General features: G+C 35.1%; 2 protein-coding genes and 1 long non-coding RNA gene across 5 annotated transcripts in view; 1 reads left to right on the forward strand and 2 right to left on the reverse strand.

Annotated features, from left to right (window-relative positions):
• Positions 1-2359, forward strand: part of LOC134796693 (uncharacterized) — a 29754-nt gene extending 27395 nt beyond the window's left edge. Inside the window, exon 6 of the mRNA XM_063768863.1 lies at positions 161-2359. Coding sequence (XP_063624933.1) covers positions 161-2266 — 2106 coding nt within the window. The 3' untranslated portion in view covers positions 2267-2359. The remainder of the gene's footprint in view (positions 1-160) is intronic.
• The window catches only part of LOC134796812 (uncharacterized), a 293974-nt gene that overhangs the window by 7361 nt on the left and 266611 nt on the right, over positions 1-20002 (reverse strand). The window lies entirely within an intron of this gene.
• Positions 2782-20002, reverse strand: part of LOC134796715 (inositol-trisphosphate 3-kinase B) — a 200561-nt gene continuing 183340 nt past the window's right edge. For all 3 annotated transcript variants that reach the window (XM_063768901.1, XM_063768903.1, XM_063768902.1), the window contains 5 exons: positions 9357-9536; positions 7230-7302; positions 5635-5762; positions 4179-4430; positions 2782-3538 (listed from right to left, as the gene is read on the reverse strand). In XM_063768901.1, the coding sequence (XP_063624971.1) occupies positions 3206-3538; positions 4179-4430; positions 5635-5762; positions 7230-7302; positions 9357-9536 (966 nt within the window). In that variant the 3' untranslated portion in view covers positions 2782-3205. The remainder of the gene's footprint in view (positions 3539-4178; positions 4431-5634; positions 5763-7229; positions 7303-9356; positions 9537-20002) is intronic.

Consider the following 20002-nt stretch of genomic DNA (forward strand, 5'->3'; position numbering starts at 1 on the left):
TGAAAAAGTCATAAATTTCATACTTTGTAATTAAATATTACTGATTTACCTTAACCGTACGCTCTATTAAAATACGCTTCAACACTTCTTTAGTTACTAACCTAAAAACAAATATTCTCAACTTCATCTATTTTTAATACTTATTGTTTTTTTATTACAGCCAGTGTACGTAGATACAGCGCCTCGTCTAATAAGAAGTGTCAGCTGTCCTAATCTAACCTACGACGTGGAACCAAGAGGTCCGATCACCAAAAGGAAAAGAGCTAACTCCGAGAACATTTACTTATCAACTAGAGATATTTTACGAATTCAATCAGATACAGATTTACTTGGAATAGATAAAGATAAAACATTTAGTGCAACGGCTCTTGTCAAACCAGCTGAGTTATTAGCAAGAGTTGTTAATGTTCTGGGTGGATTCGAACCACAGGAGCAAGAAAGAGGCGTTCACATGTTTAACGATGAGGAAATTTTGGCAAGTGAAAAACCACCAGTATTCAGTATTGGCCAAGATATAATTAGAAATTCACCAAAAAGGACGAGAGCTTGTAGCGTCGCCGTTCCCAATTATAAAAAGGATTCTGTTCCTACGATAGATCATGATTTAACCTGGACCAATGGAGATACAGCAGATAAATTTAGAAAAGAAGCTAATATTAGGACAGGCAAGCTATCTCTCCCTGAAGGTATCACAGTCAATCCTGTCCAGGAAACACAACCTAAAAGTATATTATCAAAAATATTTAGAAAATCAAGTTCCACTGAGGATCCTTCTGACTACATTAAAAATTCCATGAAGGGTAGAGTCAGCATAGCCCAGGGAGTTAATGAAAACGTTACTAGTAAGCCGAGACGTGGAAGTATTTTCCCATCATTTAATATAAATGAGGATGATGATCAAGCTCAAGCTTATAGAGAGAAAACGAAAAAAGGTAGGCGCAGCATTTTCCCTACATTTGACTTTTCTGAAGATACCGACGAGGATGAAGCTGCAATTAAGAGGTATCAACAGAAAAAGAGACACAGTATATTTCCTACATTCGATTTTAATGAAGATGCGGATGAAGATGCTGGTCAAGCTTACAGAGAGAAAACAAAAAAAGGCAGACACAGTATATTCCCGACGTTTGATTTCAGTGATCCCGAAGAAGACATGGCTAATAAATATAAAGAGAGCACAAGGCGGGGTAGGCGAAGTATATTCCCTACGTTCGATTTTAGTGAGCCTAAAAATAATGACGATGATGATGATACAATAGATGAACAAGAAGTTCAAAAGTATCAAAATAGGACAAAGAAAGGACGTCTTAGTCTTTTCCCAACCTTTGGAAAATCTAAGAAAAACGATGAGGAAGACGTTATACCAGAGAATTCTGAAGAAGTTTCAGATTATAAAAATAAAACAAGTCGCGGTCGACTAAGCTTGTTTCCCACATTTGGTAAAAACAAAGCTAGTACTTCTAGTGAACCAACAAGCGACTTAGAAGCTAGTATTAAAGAGTATCAAAGGCGAATAGGAAAAGGACGTGCAAGTATATTCTCGGGTGATAATGAAGACGATAATTTTGATAGTGAATTGGAGAATTACAAGAAAAAAACTAAGCGGGGCCGCGGTAGTATGTTCGATCCCGACGTTAACTTATCTAGTCTTCCCGAGACGGAACAAGTAGAAGTATTAGAACAAACGAGCGTAGCTGACCTGCTACGCGCTTTAGCAATGTTGGAGACTCCTGGTCCTGGCAGTTCTACCAGTAGCGTGGAACCTACAGGTATTTTAGACTTGCTAACTGGAGGCGCTCCCCCGCCCGCTTCGACTAGGAGGCGAGGTTCAATAAGACCAGAATTCACACTTCCACCTATTCCGGACCTACCTCAACGCAGACCCGAACCTCCGCCTGAAGCTACAGAGTCGGCAGGTCCTAGAAGAAGAAGAGTATCCGGCAGAGGACCAGCTCCGCAGTTCACACCAACATTAGCTACGGTTGTAGCTGGGGCAGAACTTCAAACAGCTGCAAATGCTAGAGAAAACCGTATGACGATGATTACTCAACCCCCTCCTACCTACTCTGAGAGCGTCGACGAGACCCTCCAGCCTAAAACAAGGAGGTATTCTCCGGCCCCTGGAGGCCCCGGGAGGTCCAGTGGACCCGTGCCTAGATTATTCTCTCGTGTTCGTAAAGAAAGTGGTAGCAGCATAGAAGAAGCAGATTCTAGACGCGGTAGTCTTACGGACGTTGTGATAGATAATAATAAAGACAACACGTAACACAGTGCCTTTGTAGTACAATTTAATATTTTATTTATTTGTTAGTAAGATCGACACTAATTTATATAATATACGCCGTCCAATTAGTAAGAACTTGTTTGTTTATCATTATCATTCCTTCGTCATATGATTAACATTTTGATGAATCTAATAAAATTAAAAAATATGTCAATAATCTCCATTGGTAAAGTCGACGTCAAAGATTTGTTTACAGTTTTGCACCTTAGGCTTTTGTAATAAGGCGAAAAGTGTAAACATTTCTTTGACGTCGCCGTCGACTGTATACATTCTGTACAAGCAAATGCTGCAAGTAGCAAATGATTCGCAAGAATAATATCGTAGAAGTTGTTTTAACAGTTAAACTAGATGGCGCTAAACATTTTATGCAAAACGTACGCTATCCGGTTAGCTGTCAAATCAAATTCTACGACACGAGTAAATATATCACTTCGCTTTGTGGTTTTACTATTCATTTCTATATGATTAGGAAGAAAGGCGAAGATCAAACAAGAAAATATGTGATTATGTTTTAATTTGTATCTCCAGATTACTTAGTGTTACGTAACCTATAAATCTAAATATATTTAGTCATTACACTAATATAGTGTAGGTACTTACAACAAAATAAATAACTAATTATTACGTGAATCCTGATACATTACACATTAAAAATCCACATTCAGTTCAGACTAAACAATAAATTTGTCAATAAAAATAAATTGCGGGTCCCTAAACTAAGCATGAGTATTTGAAACGTCTTAGCAACAATACCGGAAGGGTCATAATACTTAAGTAATATTTACAAACAATAGTTACGTCCACTTCTGATTATAATTCACGTAAAACGACTTCATTAAGCGAATGTCACTCGCGATGCAAAACTGCAGAAAATGTGCTCAGCACAAGTCACATCTAGAAGACAGACTTAGTCAAATAGCATCAAGTTGCTAAACTGTCCTGTCTGACAGTTTTTTCTATACTCTGCTCTGTGTTTGTGTCATTCTCGTTTATCATAGTTTCAAATATTGATATGAGGTTATCAATTCCGATGAGGTAACCATCTTCATGGTTTCCAACTTTCCAAGAGGAGTTATGGTCTATGTTGACGTTGTCGGGCACTGGGACAGTTTTGGCGAAGTCGATCATCCAGATGGATGCGCGCCGCTTGTCGTGAACGAAGAGTAGGGAGCTGCCGATCAGCTCGTGTGTTCTGAAGAAGTGGGACTCGATCAGAGTCGCGCGGATGCTCTTTAACCTTTCCAAGTATCTGGCCTGGAAAAGTAAATAAAGTAGATTAATATGAAACTTATGGAAATAGTAAAACTTGAGGGAACAAAATAATATATTTAGGTAATACTTAGTAGTAATTGCATTTTGGGAGATTTTGTAATAGACTATACGAAAAAAATATGTTTCGTAGTTCCGAGTAAGTACAGAAAAGACAAAAATACAAAAATTTCGAAAAAGATTCAAGTAACGCCTAGTTCAATTTCAAGTTCAAGTTCAAGATCGTGACGAAACCTGCATACATTTGACTAGAAATTCAGTTTCCAAGTGGTAAAAGTCAGGCTCATGGTGGATACTATACCTACATATAGCCCAATCCTTGTCATTCATACCCATAATGAGCAGTCTAATTTGTTTCATTATGATGCCTTGTCATTATTGAGAAACATAATAAGTTACCTATACATATTATGAATATGATTTCAACATAAATTCGGTTGCACAAACATAATAAGCAAGCGAAAAAAATATTAGTGATTTTAAACTTACATTATTCTTGTACAAACGCGAGAACCTCAAAAAATGGTTTGACTAGAGACTAGACGAAAACATATACCTATGCATCGGGGCTAGTAATGTTTCAAAATCCGCCAATTTAAAATTGGTAGTTCTATAATCAACTTACCGGGGCATTAGGAAAATTGCTGGTAAACTCCTTAAACGCCTCCATGATCTGGTCTCTGGACTTGGTAGTCTTGAAGTCTTTGGAGCTGGTGCCGTCAGCTTTCTTGACGCCGTCGATCCTGAAGCCAAGGGTCGAAGTGGAACTGATGGTTTCCCTCCAGATCATGTAGCGGGGCTTCGTGACGCCTTTACTTCTGTGCTCCTCTTCAGAAGGCGCTTTGGGATCTATTTGGATCATTTTCTCATACATATCCTGAAATAGAAGCATCACGTTTAGGTTAGAAATATGGGTAATTAAAAGCACAAAACATCATCAATATAGAAATCAAGCAGTTCAATTAAGTAACATAAAAACAAACATGAATATTAAAGTAGTATACCGCATGTATAAACGATTTGAATTAAAAAGGGCGAATAAATCTTAACTCGTGTTTCAAATAAAAAATAAACACAGTTTATAAGTTGGGCGATTACGAAACTATGAACTTAGCGATAACGACTAGCTTAATTTCGAGTGGTTTAATGTTTTACGTCAACGAATTGATTGAATCATAAAACAAAAGAATGATTGTTAATTTATGATGTTTATGCCATTTTATCCTCACGTATCTCGTTCTTGGCTTTAATGGGCGGTGTTATTTATAAACAGTTGTGATAGTAAGGCTATTTATATAAATTAACAACGAACAATGACGTCATTGGTCATAATCTAGTCTTAATTGTCGTAAGGTCAATAAAGAGAAATGGTTGACAATTAAAAATAAAAAACAAGTTTCTTCTGTCGATATGGTTTCTTATCATGTCCATTTCATATTGCCTACGATAATATCCAACGACATTGCGCTATCCCACAGTAAAATAAAAGTAGGTAGGTACATTAAACTTGACATTGATGATCCCAAAACAGAATGTAGTTAGATTAGATTTTTGATTGTATAACACAAGTATCATTGGATTTTCATTGGATTGTTTGATTGTTGGATTGTTTACTGCATTTCAACATTAAATGTTTAATAATATGTTTATTGAATATGTAAAAAATAAACATGATTGGCGATTTGTAACTGGTTTTCTATATCATAAATATATAATTTGGCACCATCCAGGTACGGAATTCTTAAAATAAAACTATTTACGCTTTATAGAGGTAAAAGATAGTAGAAAAAGTAATGAGCGAATCACCTAGCGTGGTACGGGCATGTGATGCGGAGAGATGAAAGTCATCTGACGTGAAAGGTACCTATTACGAATAAATGTGGAGGGAAGTAACAGGAGAGAAAAACCAAGGAAAAGGTGGATGGACTGTGTGAGAGATGATATGAAACCAAGTTACCAACGCGAGTAAATGATGAGATGACGGGCGAGAGAGAGGTATGGAAGAAAAAGACATGCTGCGTCGACCCCAAATGAATAGGATAAGGGCAAGCGAATGATGATGAGAGGTAAAAGATACTTACTTTTCTTAGCTTCGTCTTCTCCTTGGCCTTAGCTAATTCCTCCTCCAAATATGTCCTGACTCCGATCTTGCAGTCCATGACGCAGGGGCTGTCGAAGTTGCTCAGCAGGTCTTGGAGTTGGAGATATACTGGTAGTTGGTGGTTAAGAAATATTTTGGATAGTTACTGGCTACTGTGGCTTTCCTCTAATTCATTACACACCAGTAAATAAACTTTTTAGTGCATGGAAGTAAAATTTGTAAAACACTGTTCGTTTTTTTTAGCATTAGAAAGAAGGTAAGTTAATTGAAAAACGCTTTTTAAAATCAGTAAGTATTACTTATGAAAGCAGAAGAATATAAATGATCGTATTGGATTCATAATTGTTACATATTTGCAGTGACTTAAATTTAAAACGTGTTTTTCAATAAACAGACACATCAAAATTGTTTACCTTATTTCTAATGCTAAAAAAACGAACTATAAGTCACTATATCGTAAGGAATAGTGCTGTCACTGTCAGTCAAGCGGTAAAGTATTTTCAGTGTCCATCGTGAACCAAGCAAGCACGGCTAATCTAACCGCCTAAGCAATAATAATTATTGGTAAAATAAACATCATTGCAGCTTTATATTATAAACGAGATAGTTTGAGAAAATAGCGGGCCTAACTAATTCTAAGTGCACTAGGTTCATACAAAAGTTTACGAGCTAACTAACTTATCTTTCCCATTGCCGATAGTTACAAATACAAAACAAACGCAAGTTATTCGACATTATAGTTTAATGTCCCTAACTTTTAGTCTAATGAATATAACAAGGCAGAATTAGTTATAACTGCGCCTGATTTACTCATAATCTCTGCAGCACACCTCGTATCGGATGGTAAAGTATTACGTTTGATTACATCATTGACCTCTTAAAGTTTAATCACTTTTCGCCACGTGTTCTGAATCATTGTTAAATATATAATTAGTAACGATGATATGATCATAATAATGAATTAATGTTGCTCAGTTACCCAGATTTAGTATGGGAGTAGAGTTCAAAATTGCGGTAGTTGTTTTAGGTGATATAGTTATCCTGATAAAGTCATTATGTCATTAACTGATTAAAAAAGAGTTGAAGAAGAAAATTATTAAAAATATGAAATAACTTCTGACGTTATTCATAAAAATCATAAACGCTTTTAAAGTCTACCAAGCCCTTAATAATCGTTTGTCTTTATCCGTCATTTTTACATTTCTGATTGTTAGAAAGGGACAACATTTAGCAGAGTTGCTAAGTTTTATGAATTAGTTTAGTTTAATAATTTAACTACTTTGGAAATTAGAACCTAATTTGCAATAAACCTATATTTTATCCTGTTTTTAAATTCTAATATTGGCATTTTTTAGAGTTCCGTACCCAAAGGGTTAAAACGGGTCCCTATTACTAAGACTCCACCGTCCGTCTGTCCGTCTGCCTGTCCGTCACCAGGCTGTATCTCATGAACCGTAATAGCTAGATTTTCACAGATGATGTATTTCTGTTGCCGCTATAACAACAAATACTAAAAAGTACGGAACCCACGGAGTCCGACTCGTACTTTCCCGTTTTTTTTATCGAAAAGGATACGTTCTCCATCGTCGCACGTGACTTGGCCCTTGTACTCCGGGACGAACGGCCGAAGAATGTCTTTCATCAGCAACTGAAACGAACATACACACAAATTAGGAACTTCCGCTTAAAATCACATATTAATAAATAATTAAAATAAAATAAAATTCAGTTATGGACAGTAAAATCTAGATATCACACAAAAACTTATAACTAAATTACTATTATTATATTGAAAGTAGGTATAACAGTTCCTTGTTGGAATTCAACAGTAAGAATGATCATCTGAGCTCGATACAGTTAGATGTATGTCAGGAAATTTATCATTTGTTTAACACAAGTATAATAAGAAAAAACAAGTTTAGTTTTTATTTAAGATGTAAGGTTTATGATTAGGAAATAAAGCATTAACATTTTTTCCAAAGTATACAACCCCAAGAACCATCCATTTCTGCCACTATGCCCCAAAAATAAAATAAAAATCTGTATTCATATTTAGTAAATAGCAGTAATTTACGACCTTCTAAACTACTTATAAGAGCAAAAAAGTAATCAGTCGTTGAACTGTTTTTTTATGAAAATAGTTTGGTAATTAAAAATAAAGTAATCTATGACGCATGCCTAGCAATTTATCTCTGGCTGACGTCAATCGAATAACTGGAATGGTCAGTTTAAACTCAAATCCATTTTAACATAATTGATTCCCATGGATTTGGAGCCATAAACTTCCCATTTTGGGGCAGTCTCAGATTTATCCAAAAATAGCTACGAATAGTTTCAACAAATTTAGAAATCTTTAATTTGTTGCCTACATTGACTAGGTAAGGTAGATAGGTTTAAAAGGTGATGATTTTGAAGGTCTGTTTCGAAACATTTAATATCTATGCATAGTTGTATTAGTAAAATGTTTGACACTTATTGTTTTTTTTGGTAGGTACTATGCAAATCATCTTTCGTCAACAATACATAGTCCAAATAGCTGGGTAAAACCATGGCGTCGATGAAACATTTAAGTAAGTGCGTATTTAGGATTTTCAAAAAATCTCTCATAATTTAATTTACAAGGACAGTTAAGAAAGAAATCAATGTTTAATTTAAAGGAGATAAATATTTAATTTATTTAATTCAAAAGTAAAGGCAGACAGCAGAGATATAACTATAATTTGAAAAAAAAAAAACTTTAGGTGGTCCGAGGAAAAATATGTAAGTTAGTGGTGTGGTGAAAACAATAAACTTCTGATAAACTGTAGTTTATATATCTAAGTGAAATAGACAAATAATCTAACAAGAATTGATTTCACAATAATTTCGCAATCAATAGAAATAAAGAATTTACTTAAACAAAGAAATATCTACGCATATCGATAGAATAGTAATGAGACTGTATACCTACTGTATAAAGAAACTACAAAAAGATTCGAATGGAAACTATTATAATCATCATAAAAAACGCGGCAACAGTATTATTAATTATGCTCCAAGTCTAAATAAGGATTCGAAACCACTTATGCGAATTCCAAATCATATAAACACTTTAATGATCGACTACGTGCAATAAAACACGTCCATATGACGATCTCCGATCACATATTCCAATGACTCACAAAGAGAAATTAGGAAAAATGAGGCAGTGACACTGGAAAACCATTTGTCATAATTCCTAGTAGTTGTAACACACATGGTTATGTAGGCGGAAAATTTACAGAAACTTTTGAAACAAAAGAATGGCATCAGTTAAGGAGTAATTAGAAATCTCATTCACGACTTAGTCATGCGGTTTCTCTTAGTAATCTCCAAATCTTCCTGTCTTACTTAAGGCTGTATTGTCCTTTTACGGGACGTAGGCACTGTAGAACGTCCAATACAATAAGGTTTTAAGTATGTAGCAAGTACTTGATAGTAGTGAGGTAAATACCTCTAAATATCTGCAGTCGAAAGATTCAAATACGCTATCAACTCTGCACTCCTAGTACGAGTGTGCTGCGATAGTATCACGCGACATTGTACTGGGTTAGTGAAGTATTAAGTGAAGAGATAAAGTTTAAGCAACCACGTCAAAAGCTAGATAACTTAGATTTACATATTATTTCCCCCGAATTGTGTGTGCGTAAGTTTTACTCGTACACAGTCAACCAAAGAACTTACTTGAAAACATCTCTCCTCTTGCGGACAAAGCTTCTTCAGTATGGTACCCTGGTCAGGGCCCGCCTTGAAGTTCCCCTGGTGGCCCGCTAGCTGCACCCAGGGGTATCGCTGCTTTTTGTAGGTTTGGAAGAACGGCGTCCACTGCACAATATTCCGGAGCTTACGCCATCTTTCTGATTGCTGAAAAGAGAAAAAAGTGGTTAAGTAGGTACGCACGTGTGTTAAAAAACTGATTACATGTAGATTATAACGCTTCCAAAATGTTTGGAAAATATATAATGTGGTGGTACTAGTGTTCGACATGCTATGTGCAGTGTCCAAAAGATGACGAGTAAAATGGAATTAGAGTGGCTAATGTAATTTCGGAAATAATAATTCAAGTATTGCAAAACTTTCAAGACACTCTGCTACTGAACTGTTCAAATGAAAAATAATGTGGGATATATTTTACGCCGCAATTTTTCCATGGAAGTTCATAACTATTTATCAAGAAAGGGAAATAAATATACAGCTGCACTCCGTTGGAACGGTTTAATTATCATATTTTTTGCTTACAACTACCATATATCTCTACAAAATGTACACAGGTGCCATTGTCCAGTAACATCGCCTGAAAATCTCCAAGGTTCTAGAATACAACATGAACGCTCTGCTGCATACCAATATAGGTCAACATACTTCGGCATATGACAATAACTTTCAGGCAGTACCTAAGTTATTTATATTGCATGCGTCAACGTCTGTCCACACTTGAATAACAGAGCCAGTCCAGAAAAATATTCGACAATTGTCAACTCATCCAGAGATGTAGGTTTACTACGTGTGTCGCCGTAATTAATACGAGCTATGCTCATGCTAAGAAGAATAAAGTGAGACAACACTATCTTAATGTCAGCCGAAAAATATTTCCTTCTTCCTTCCTTCATCCGATCGGAACCATATCGTCAGTTTATCTTATTACCACGCTGTATCTTTGGGTACGTGGTCACTATCCGAAAACATCTATAGGGTAAATATGTATAATACCTAAATAATTAGTACAATTATACGTCATATGGGTACCAATTGCGGAAAAATGTCTCAATAATTATGTCATTATCGTCAATGTTTGTATACTGTATGTTAATTAAATGCTGAATACATGTAGGTACTCAGTAAACATAATTACTCTATTACAGTAAAGGTCCAATCACTAAAAGTTTGCATGATTTTATATTAGGTTATTGATTTATTGAAGAGTAATCATTGTTAGAACAATTAAATACTTACCTACTGTGGATTTATTTTATAAATTCTAACAAGTAACAAAAAAAATCCACAAGGTACTTGACCATATTATAACAAGTAAGTAATCATAAGGTTTATATTATCTGATATCTTTTAATATAAACATCTAATGACAGTAATGACTACGTCTAGGATAACATTTTCGATGTATTCAAATAAGTAGCTATTTTTATAAAAAAGAAAACCCTTTACGTAATACAGATATTATTTTGAAAAAAGAAATTTACAAATAAACATCTATCACAAACCTTACTCGGACTGTGGGTCTTCACGTAAGCGCAATACACCACATCCACGAAATCCTCAATATTGACACAAATATCGGCGACGTACATTTTGCACAAATTACACAATTTACAAAACAGTACGAGTATATCACGCACTAAGTAAACACGAACTGAATGCTGCAACCATAGCGTTGGTAATATAAAGCGTCAAACTGAGTCAGTAGCGAACCGCAAGCGCATGTGACGTCAATGGCGGGACGTCAACGTATTGGTGGATACCAGTTAGAGGGCGGTCCATGTTCTAAGTAGATGACGATACTATGTCATAGTTTTGCAGTGGAGTTTACGCGACGCGAAAATTTGTTTAGCTATATTCATTGGCACTGTGTAGTTCCCTGCGCGCGCTATCATTTATCACTATGATTTATTAGAATTTAGAAATATGACTAAGAGGATGACGACTAATACACGTGCGATAAAATATGATAATCTGAGATGAAGTTTTGGCTACGTTTAAGAAGGATTAGGCCGGAGCCCCACTGCTGCGCACGCTATGTACACGACCCACGTTCCTATACAAAATTTCGTGGGCTTGCCCACGGTTTGTATTAAAACGTGGGCCGTGGATGTAGCGTGCGCAGCAGTGGGGCTCCGGCCTTAGTCTGGTCTTAGGATCAGGTTTGAAGTAGTTCTTCAGGACGACAAAAAACTAAGATCATAAACTGAAGATATCATACGAGAAGATAATATATTACAAACAAAAATGGCGTATGTTTTAAAATTCTGCGCGTTAATACTAAGTTGATGACTTTGGTGCTGTTGTTCTCCGGTTATTATTTAACATAATAGATTCAATTCTACCCTGACACGTGATTCTCGATAACTTTTATGTAATAGCAATAAATTAATAAATAAATAAATTTAGTTTAGCAATTCTAAGGTCGCAATACGTTACATCATGTTTTCACATTACGTTGAGATGATGTTGATTATTAAACATTTATGTCTAGTCTTATACAAGATACAATTATCATTATGCATTGTGTATCATACACCACAGTGAGAAAAATTTGAATGATAACATTGATAACGTAGGTGATTTCGGGGTCACAGAGAAAATTTCTAGTAATCGTGTAAAGCTTTACCTATAATTTTCGCTAATTTGGGTTACAATTTATTAAATGAGTGCATTACATTTTCCCATTAAATTTATATCCGGCAAACAATTGCGCTAATAAAATATCATTCACGTATTTGTAGACAATCATTGATTCCATCATTTTTGTAGCTTAAATTATGCTTGGTACTAGAACTTGTACTAGTACTTGGGGCTTACTACCTCATGTGTCGAAAATTAGAAGATTGAGAAAGCGATTTTCTTAATTATGAAGGAACGCCACAGTAGTTACATATTTAAATACCTACTCGTAATTCGTAACTTTTACAATGCGATTGCCTCAACATTTTTATTTTCGTAAAAAGTAAAATAAATATCCAATGACTTGAGTCACATTAAGTTATCGCGTCGTAATATCCTCGTTTAATATTAGGTACCATTGCTTAGGGACATAAAACAGTTAAAAATGAATAATACTGTTTTTCCAGGACATGTTTACGACTATTACGACCCAGTTCCTACTGTAGTTTAATTGCTGACTATAGAGGTTTCCAGAACTAGCGTTTGTTTATGTGCGTCAGTTTTGCACCCATGACGAAGATTGAATTGTATATTAGGTACTTACTGAATATTTCGTTACTATCCGATTACCGTTTTTTCCGCATTTTGAATGAGTACTAAATTATAATATGGTTAATAGGATACCCGATGTGTAAGCGATGATCGATGTGTTTCCCGTATTTTTAATGAATAGAGTGTAAAATATGACTGACAGACATTATCTCATTCTTACTAGGATAAGTATTTATTGAACCCATTGATTTTTTTGATATTTACGACTTCGAAATACGTAGTTTCAAATACCTATATAACTTTATCCTTATACGTACTGTGTATCCGGAATAATCACCCAGTCACTTTTTTGATATTTACGGCTTCAAAACACGTCGTAGGTAGTTTCAGCTATCTATATTTTTTTCCTTATACGTTTTATGTATCTGCGAAAATCACTAATCAAAATATTCTTTTATTTATTTAATCTTTTCCTTCCGTCCAGCGCTTCTAATTATTTTCATTTTGTGTGATGTTCCACATAATTTAACTTATGCGTAACTCACTTAAAAGTGTAATAACAGCAGATCTATAAGTGCACGTCTGTTTACGTCACACCTACCCCATTTGCAGGCTAATGACCCAACCTATACGTAACACGTTACCTACCTGTCTCACGTCGGGCTATATATAGACATGCGATTCAAGGTATGTAGATCGTCGCTTGTTAATTCCTTTTTATCGCATAACCAAGGTTTTTGATAGTGCGGGAGAGGAATTATTGCTGTTTACTTTGCAGGTACTTACGTATTTATTAATCACTAAAGGTGAAGTTCAGTCGAATTTATCAAGGAAAGTATCTGCCCGATTCGAACTTCAAGACACGATCTAGAAACGATATGGATTAGATAGGTATGTCAGTGTTAAAAGTGACGTTTTTGTTTGAAGAAGCGTCACATTTGACACTGACATATCTAATCCATATCGTTTCTAGATCTATTAAATGACATATCTTAAAGTTCGAATCGGGCCGTAAATTCCTTTATGCGACTTTTCAACAAGAGGAAGTTTTAGTATCTTCCAATAAAATTACAGGATGATTGGGACGTAGGCAATATATTACGGGTCATACCGGATCCCTTTGTTTGACATAATTATTGAAAGTCATAATGTAATGATTACCAGTTTATCATTACATTAGTCATAATTCTGACCCCGTTAACTTTTCAGGATTTTCGTAAGGTTACCCTATAGATAGGTTTAGGTTTGTTTTATGGCATTCCTGAAAAGTTACGCGTTTCTAGAAAAACCATATCTGACTAACGAAAATGCCGACAAACAATAATTTATGACTTAAAACTTTATGGGAAACAATAGAGACTACTCATACACATTGTATAGTATGCTCGTTCGCGTATTTCCTGTAGACATCGTAAAGTTAAGAGAACCTAATTTTTACGCTGCTCCCTTACAAGTAGGATACAATTTTTCAGTAGGTACTTGTAATTCAAATAAGAAAAATGGGATATATATGTAACCTGATATGTATGATACCTTCTGATTCTTTATTAACTTTCATTGTATTAATGTATTGTCCACAGAAGTGGCCTTTTTCTAAAATGTGTTTGACCCACGGATCAGTTGTGTCCGTTCAACATTTTATGACTAAAACTTGTCATTTCGTCGATGACATAACTAATAAACATAAAAGCAAAAAAACCGGCCAAGTGCGAGTCGGACTCGCGCACGAAGGGTTCCGTACCATTACGCATAAATTGACAAAAAAAATCACGTTTGTAGTAGTAGTAGTAAGTGTAGTAAACTCTTTATTGTACAAAAAGACATATTAAAAATAACATACAATTAGTAAGAAGTACAAAGGCGAACTTATCCCTTTGAGGGATCTCTTCCAGTTAACCTTTGAGTAGATGAGAGGAGTTTGTTGTATAGGAGCCCCACTTAATTATTTATTTTATTTTGTTTTTAGTATTTGTTGTTATAGCGGCAACAGAAATACATTATCTGTGAAAATTTCAACTGTCTAGCTATCAGGGTTCTCGTATTACAGCCTGGTGACAGACAGACAGCGGAGTCCCTATTACTAAGACTTCGCTGTCCGTCCGTCCGTCCGTCCGTCTGTCACCAGGCTGTATCTCACGAACCGTTATAGCTAGACAGTTGAAATTTTCACAGATGATGTATTTCTGTTGCCGCTACAACAACAAATACTAAAAAGTACGGAGCCCTCGGTGGGCGAGTCCGACTCGCACTTGTCCGGTTTTTACCCTTCCGTGTCTGTAGGGTCCGTTTTTACGTTTTGTACGGAACCCTAAAAACGATAGTTATATCCGTTAGTCGCCACGTCACGCTGATCCTGTCATCAATGACAGCTGCTTGAAGGTTTATGTTTTCCGATGCTTGTAAATGTAACTTTTGATGTTATTTTGCTTGTTTGTATACATACTTTGTTTGAATACATGCTGCGCCATTTACTGACTTCGTTATAAGTATGTAGTATAGGTATGTAGATAGGTACAAATAAAAGTGATCACCGGATTGAATGACGGTCTAAGTATTGTGATTCTTCAATTCTATGACTAAGTCAAAAGGCGGCAGTAATCTGTAGAACACTTCCGCTCTCATGATTGCAAATGGCAGAAGTCCAAGAAACTCAAGTGAAGGTCAAGAAAAGATAATCTTCAATCAATTAATAGCCAATGTCTATCGATTATTAAACATAGAGTTCCATGGAAAAAAATCCTACGGTGGCTCTGCTCTTTAACTCTTGGTCACGAAAAGATTTCTACTCACCCATTTTACTGCAGGGTGTATAAGTATTTTTTCACGACACCAGCTCGGAAAGGCTTACTTTGCACTTCAAAAACTGATAGCAAAGTTGCATTTTATTCACATGTGAGGCAAAGTAATCAAATGCAAAATTTTGAGTTGTTTTCTTAAGTTTGCTGGTAGAATTGACTTTTAAATGATGATTTTGGGTGATAAATATTTATTTATTAACATTCATTTGGATTTGATTTCGTTTGATTTTGTTTAATATTTTACATTTAATATTTGCTTCGGGTTGGTGTGGTGAAAAATTTTGTGTTTCACTCGGGGGCAAATTTTGTTTAACCCCACGAGGGTTAAAACTTTGAAACCCTCGCAACGCTCAAGATTCCATTTTTCGCCAGTAATTACGTATGCCAGTAATTAAGTCTAAATATAAATACTATTATCTACCAGGGCCGCATAAAAACAAAGACAATAATAACTTCCATTATCTGCAGTTAAGCCATTAGGTGTGTGGGAACCGATGCTAGTCCCGGACAATTACATAATGACGCTAAGGATGTTTATCTCCTGCACGTTTTAAGGCTGAAAACAAGAGTACGGCCTGCCGGCATAAAGGCATGATTACATAGTATTGGAACCGGCCCTTGGATCTATCTCAAAATGTATACGCTGACAATATTTTTTTACTAATACAGAGTGCGCTCACTTTAGCGGAGCGAGAAGCATAGTGAAAAAATCTGTATATTCCTTGGCTGCATATGACCAGGACCGAAAGGAATGCAATATCAATATTAATTGTAACTTGAAGCATGCTGACAATCTTAGGCAATTTTACTAGTTAACTGTTCCCACAGGGAATTTTCTGTTTCCAGGGATTCCACAAGGGTATTTCCATAATCTCGTACCGCTCGACGATAGTTGGCAAATCCTCATGTGGTTGACCGCTAGAACGAACGTCATTGTCTAGTAGTCAAGTTTATACTACCGTGCTACGCCTAGAGGGTCTATTTATTTTAAGGTATAGGTATCTAGGAGTGTTTATTAGGGTTTCTGCTCGAGAATTCTCGAGGCGAGAAATCTCGAGAAATTTGTCCTTTGTCGAGACGGGAAAAAAAAATTCAATGCCTCGAGAACTCGAGAAATAAATCTCTTGCGATAAGTAAAAAGAAAAGACGTGTATAACAAGTGATGTGTCTATTTACAGTGTATTTGTTTAGGTAGTTAAATAGAGGCAAACATTTTTTTAATTACATTTTCAGGTAGGTACCTACTTAAAAACATTTACTAGCTAACGAACCAAATAAAAAACTGCCTTGATCCGTCTTCTATCGTTTTGGCTTAAACCGAAATTCGTCTCGTATTAGGCTTTCTCGTTTTTTTTTGCCATTAGGAAAAAGGTAAACAATCTTGACGTGTCTTATTCTTGAAAAACGCTTTAAAATAAAATTTAAAAGATCGTATATTATTTATTTTTCAAAAGAGCTTTTCAATAAAAAGACACGTCAAGATGACTTATCTGCTCTCTTATGCTAGAAAAAAACGAAGTTTTAGGCCATGTTATAACACTCATAACAAATATTACAAAATTAAATTAATCAAATCATCCCGATATATTCCTATTAGCAAAAAAGCACAATTTGAGCAGCTTTATTGTTACGTTGAGGAAGTAATATTACGAAGTAATAATTCTGTAAGTTTGTCACATCGAGTTAAATTAATTGACTTGAAATTTCTTGCCTAATAAAATACCATATTGTGGTTTGTTTACTTACATTTTGTTAAATACCTTAAGAAATACACTATAGCATATCACACGGTCGGCGCGCACGCCTGCACTATTGTTATTTTTTTTCTATTGTTGAACTTTTGATTATTAAGTGCAATTTATGGTAAATAAATATTACCATTTGTTTGATTATTGATCTCACCTACGTCTCCTATGAGTCTAATTTGTAATAAAGCAAAAATATTTAAATAACATGGTGCTTTTTGAAACTTTCAAAATTTCTCGAGATACTCGAGAAACTCGAGAAATCCTGGTCGAGAATTCCCGTGCCTCGAGAAATAAAAAAGGTCGAGAAACCAGAAACCCTAGTGTTTATCTATTTTAGCAATTGTAAGGAAAATACTTTTGAGTCTTCTTCAATTATTTTTATTACTTACGTTTGAGGCCTGAAATATTTTTATATTTAATTAAGGTTTCCTACAGATTAGTAGGAATCGGGGTCTATTAAAATTAAGGTAAATATTGTGATTTGACTAAGTCATTATTATTATTATCGGAAATTATTTATCGGAAGATGAGCGCTGGAAGTCGCCAGCACCATGCTGATATGAGACCATTTCGTGGCATTTTCTCCTTCCTATGTTTGTTCTATTTCCTCTTCTGTATTTGTACTTACGAATAAATCATTTCTATTCCTATTTTAAAAATCCTAATCCTAGTTTTCTTCTATAATCTTCTATCAATTTATCTTGACTTTTCCTTAGCATTTGTTAACTAACAGTTTGAGTTTGACTAAAGCAATGAAGGCGTACACTTTGATGGTTTTTATTGCTTTGACGCAAGCACTTTGATGTTGGAGATAAGTTTTAATGGTTCTCTGTGGTGCATATTTCTATTGCTGTAATGTTGTTTTGGCGGTTTAATTATCTATGTGTAGTTACGAGCAGTGGCGAGTGAAGATATAACTCCCAGAAGTTTGTTTCCAAACTCATACTACCTATTTTACGGACGTCATACTACTTTATGTACCGATAGAATTCAATGCTTGCTTTTTGGAGCAAGTGAAAGAAAAAGTAGGGGTCGTGTCGTATCAAAAAGTGAAAGAGCTGGCGCAAGATAGGGAAAGCTGGAAGATACTTCACCGAGAAGAGGATAACTCTAATAAGTTAATGATGATGAGAATGATGAAGAAACCTTATGTGTGGTTAAGTTGTGTAATTTGCTTCTAAAATGTGTAGTGTCAGAAAAAAGGAACATTAAAAATGATAACTTTGCCTTCTTAATTTGTACGAAATTCAATATTTTTTGAGGAATGGGAGGGGGGGGGGGGAAGTATGTTTGTGTAAAGAAGCGGTAATATTTAGAGTACCCCGTCGTTGTGAGCGAGCATGTAGAAAGAAGAACCTCTTTTATATTCCTCGTAGCCGAACTTCATACGCGAGAAACGGTTTCATTAGAAGAGCATGCAGGACGTACGATGATAAATTTCAAAATTTAGATATTTTCAATGAAAAGTCATATAGTTTCAAACGACTGACCTTGAAGTGTATTAATAGGCTTTAATTAGATAGTTAATAACTCTAAGTGCACTTTTTGTTTGTTATTAAAATTTATCCGTTTTTGTTAGGATGTACGAGTATTTTTGTTAACTTTAATTTCATTTCAACTTTGAAATTCCATTTAGTTTTAGTACTACTTATATAAGTTGTATGGTTTATATATTCTTATAAAGAAACTGTGTATTCATTTCGTTTAGTAGTGCCACTGTATATATATTGTATGTAAATAAATGTTTTAAATTTAACTGTGTAGGTCTATAAGTCTGATAACCCTTTATTGTAATAATTTATTACTATAAGAGACTGTTTGTTTCTAAATAAAGAAATAAAATAATATTGAAGTTATTGCCGTGTGAAAGGAAATGATAGAGATAGAGCTAAACCTATCCGTGTCAAAGTTAATTATAACTGCCACCAGCAACCGGTTCCAGGCATTACGGCTTAACTAGTTTTTGATCTAGATTGTAGCGATTGCTAACAACGAAAACACACTACGATATCAGAACATAGAGGATTATATAAATTTGTGGTATATGTGTGTTATTAATAAACAGAATTTCTTCTTCAGACGAAGTTTATGCATAAAAAAACAATAATGTTTATGTAGGTACTTATTGAAGCAATAAATTTTATCAAAAAATATTATAGTAATTATTTGCAAGAGACGATTATCTAGGTACGTACTTACCTACAGGCTAGGCCACCTTTATTGTCAACTTCTGTTTTTAGTAAACTCTCCAATTATACAAAGTATTATTTTAGTGTTGTAATAAATAAATAGGTAATGCACGTACCACGTACGTGGTACAGTCAAAGAATTTAATTTCGGTACCTTTTCGTACCCACCTTGTCAGTCTGTCTAATTGTTTGTTTTCATATACTTTAGTCGTAAATCTCTGTTTTGACGTTTTGTTGGGACATCAGTCATCCACAAACAAGATCAGTATAACCAGCGTCGTTACGTCGAAATTAAGATTTAGTAAATATCTAAGATTTAGTCAAAATGTGAAAGTTAAAAATATTATATCGATGGGACAAGGAGTCAGATTTCTCGGTACACAATTCCGACTCACACTTGGCCAGGCATTGTCGGAAGGTCGGTCAAGCAGGTGCGTGTCAAGATCGCACATGACGTACTTAGCGTCTTTGAGCTAAATGAGACCTTCCGCACTTGCACGTTATATTATAAATACAAACAAACATGTGCTCGTATATGCTTCGAGCATGTGACCATCACAATCATAAATTTGGCAAGTTGTTTCAGGTACTTATAAATTATGCCTATTTTCCACATTTTCAATATGCAGTTTAGTAATAATCGGTGGAAAACACTAATTTATTTATCCTATTCTTTTAATCAAAGGGCATTGGTTTCACAATATCTA

This window comes from Cydia splendana, chromosome 14 (genome assembly GCF_910591565.1).
Source record: "Cydia splendana chromosome 14, ilCydSple1.2, whole genome shotgun sequence".
Classification (NCBI taxonomy): Eukaryota; Metazoa; Arthropoda; class Insecta; order Lepidoptera; family Tortricidae; genus Cydia; species Cydia splendana.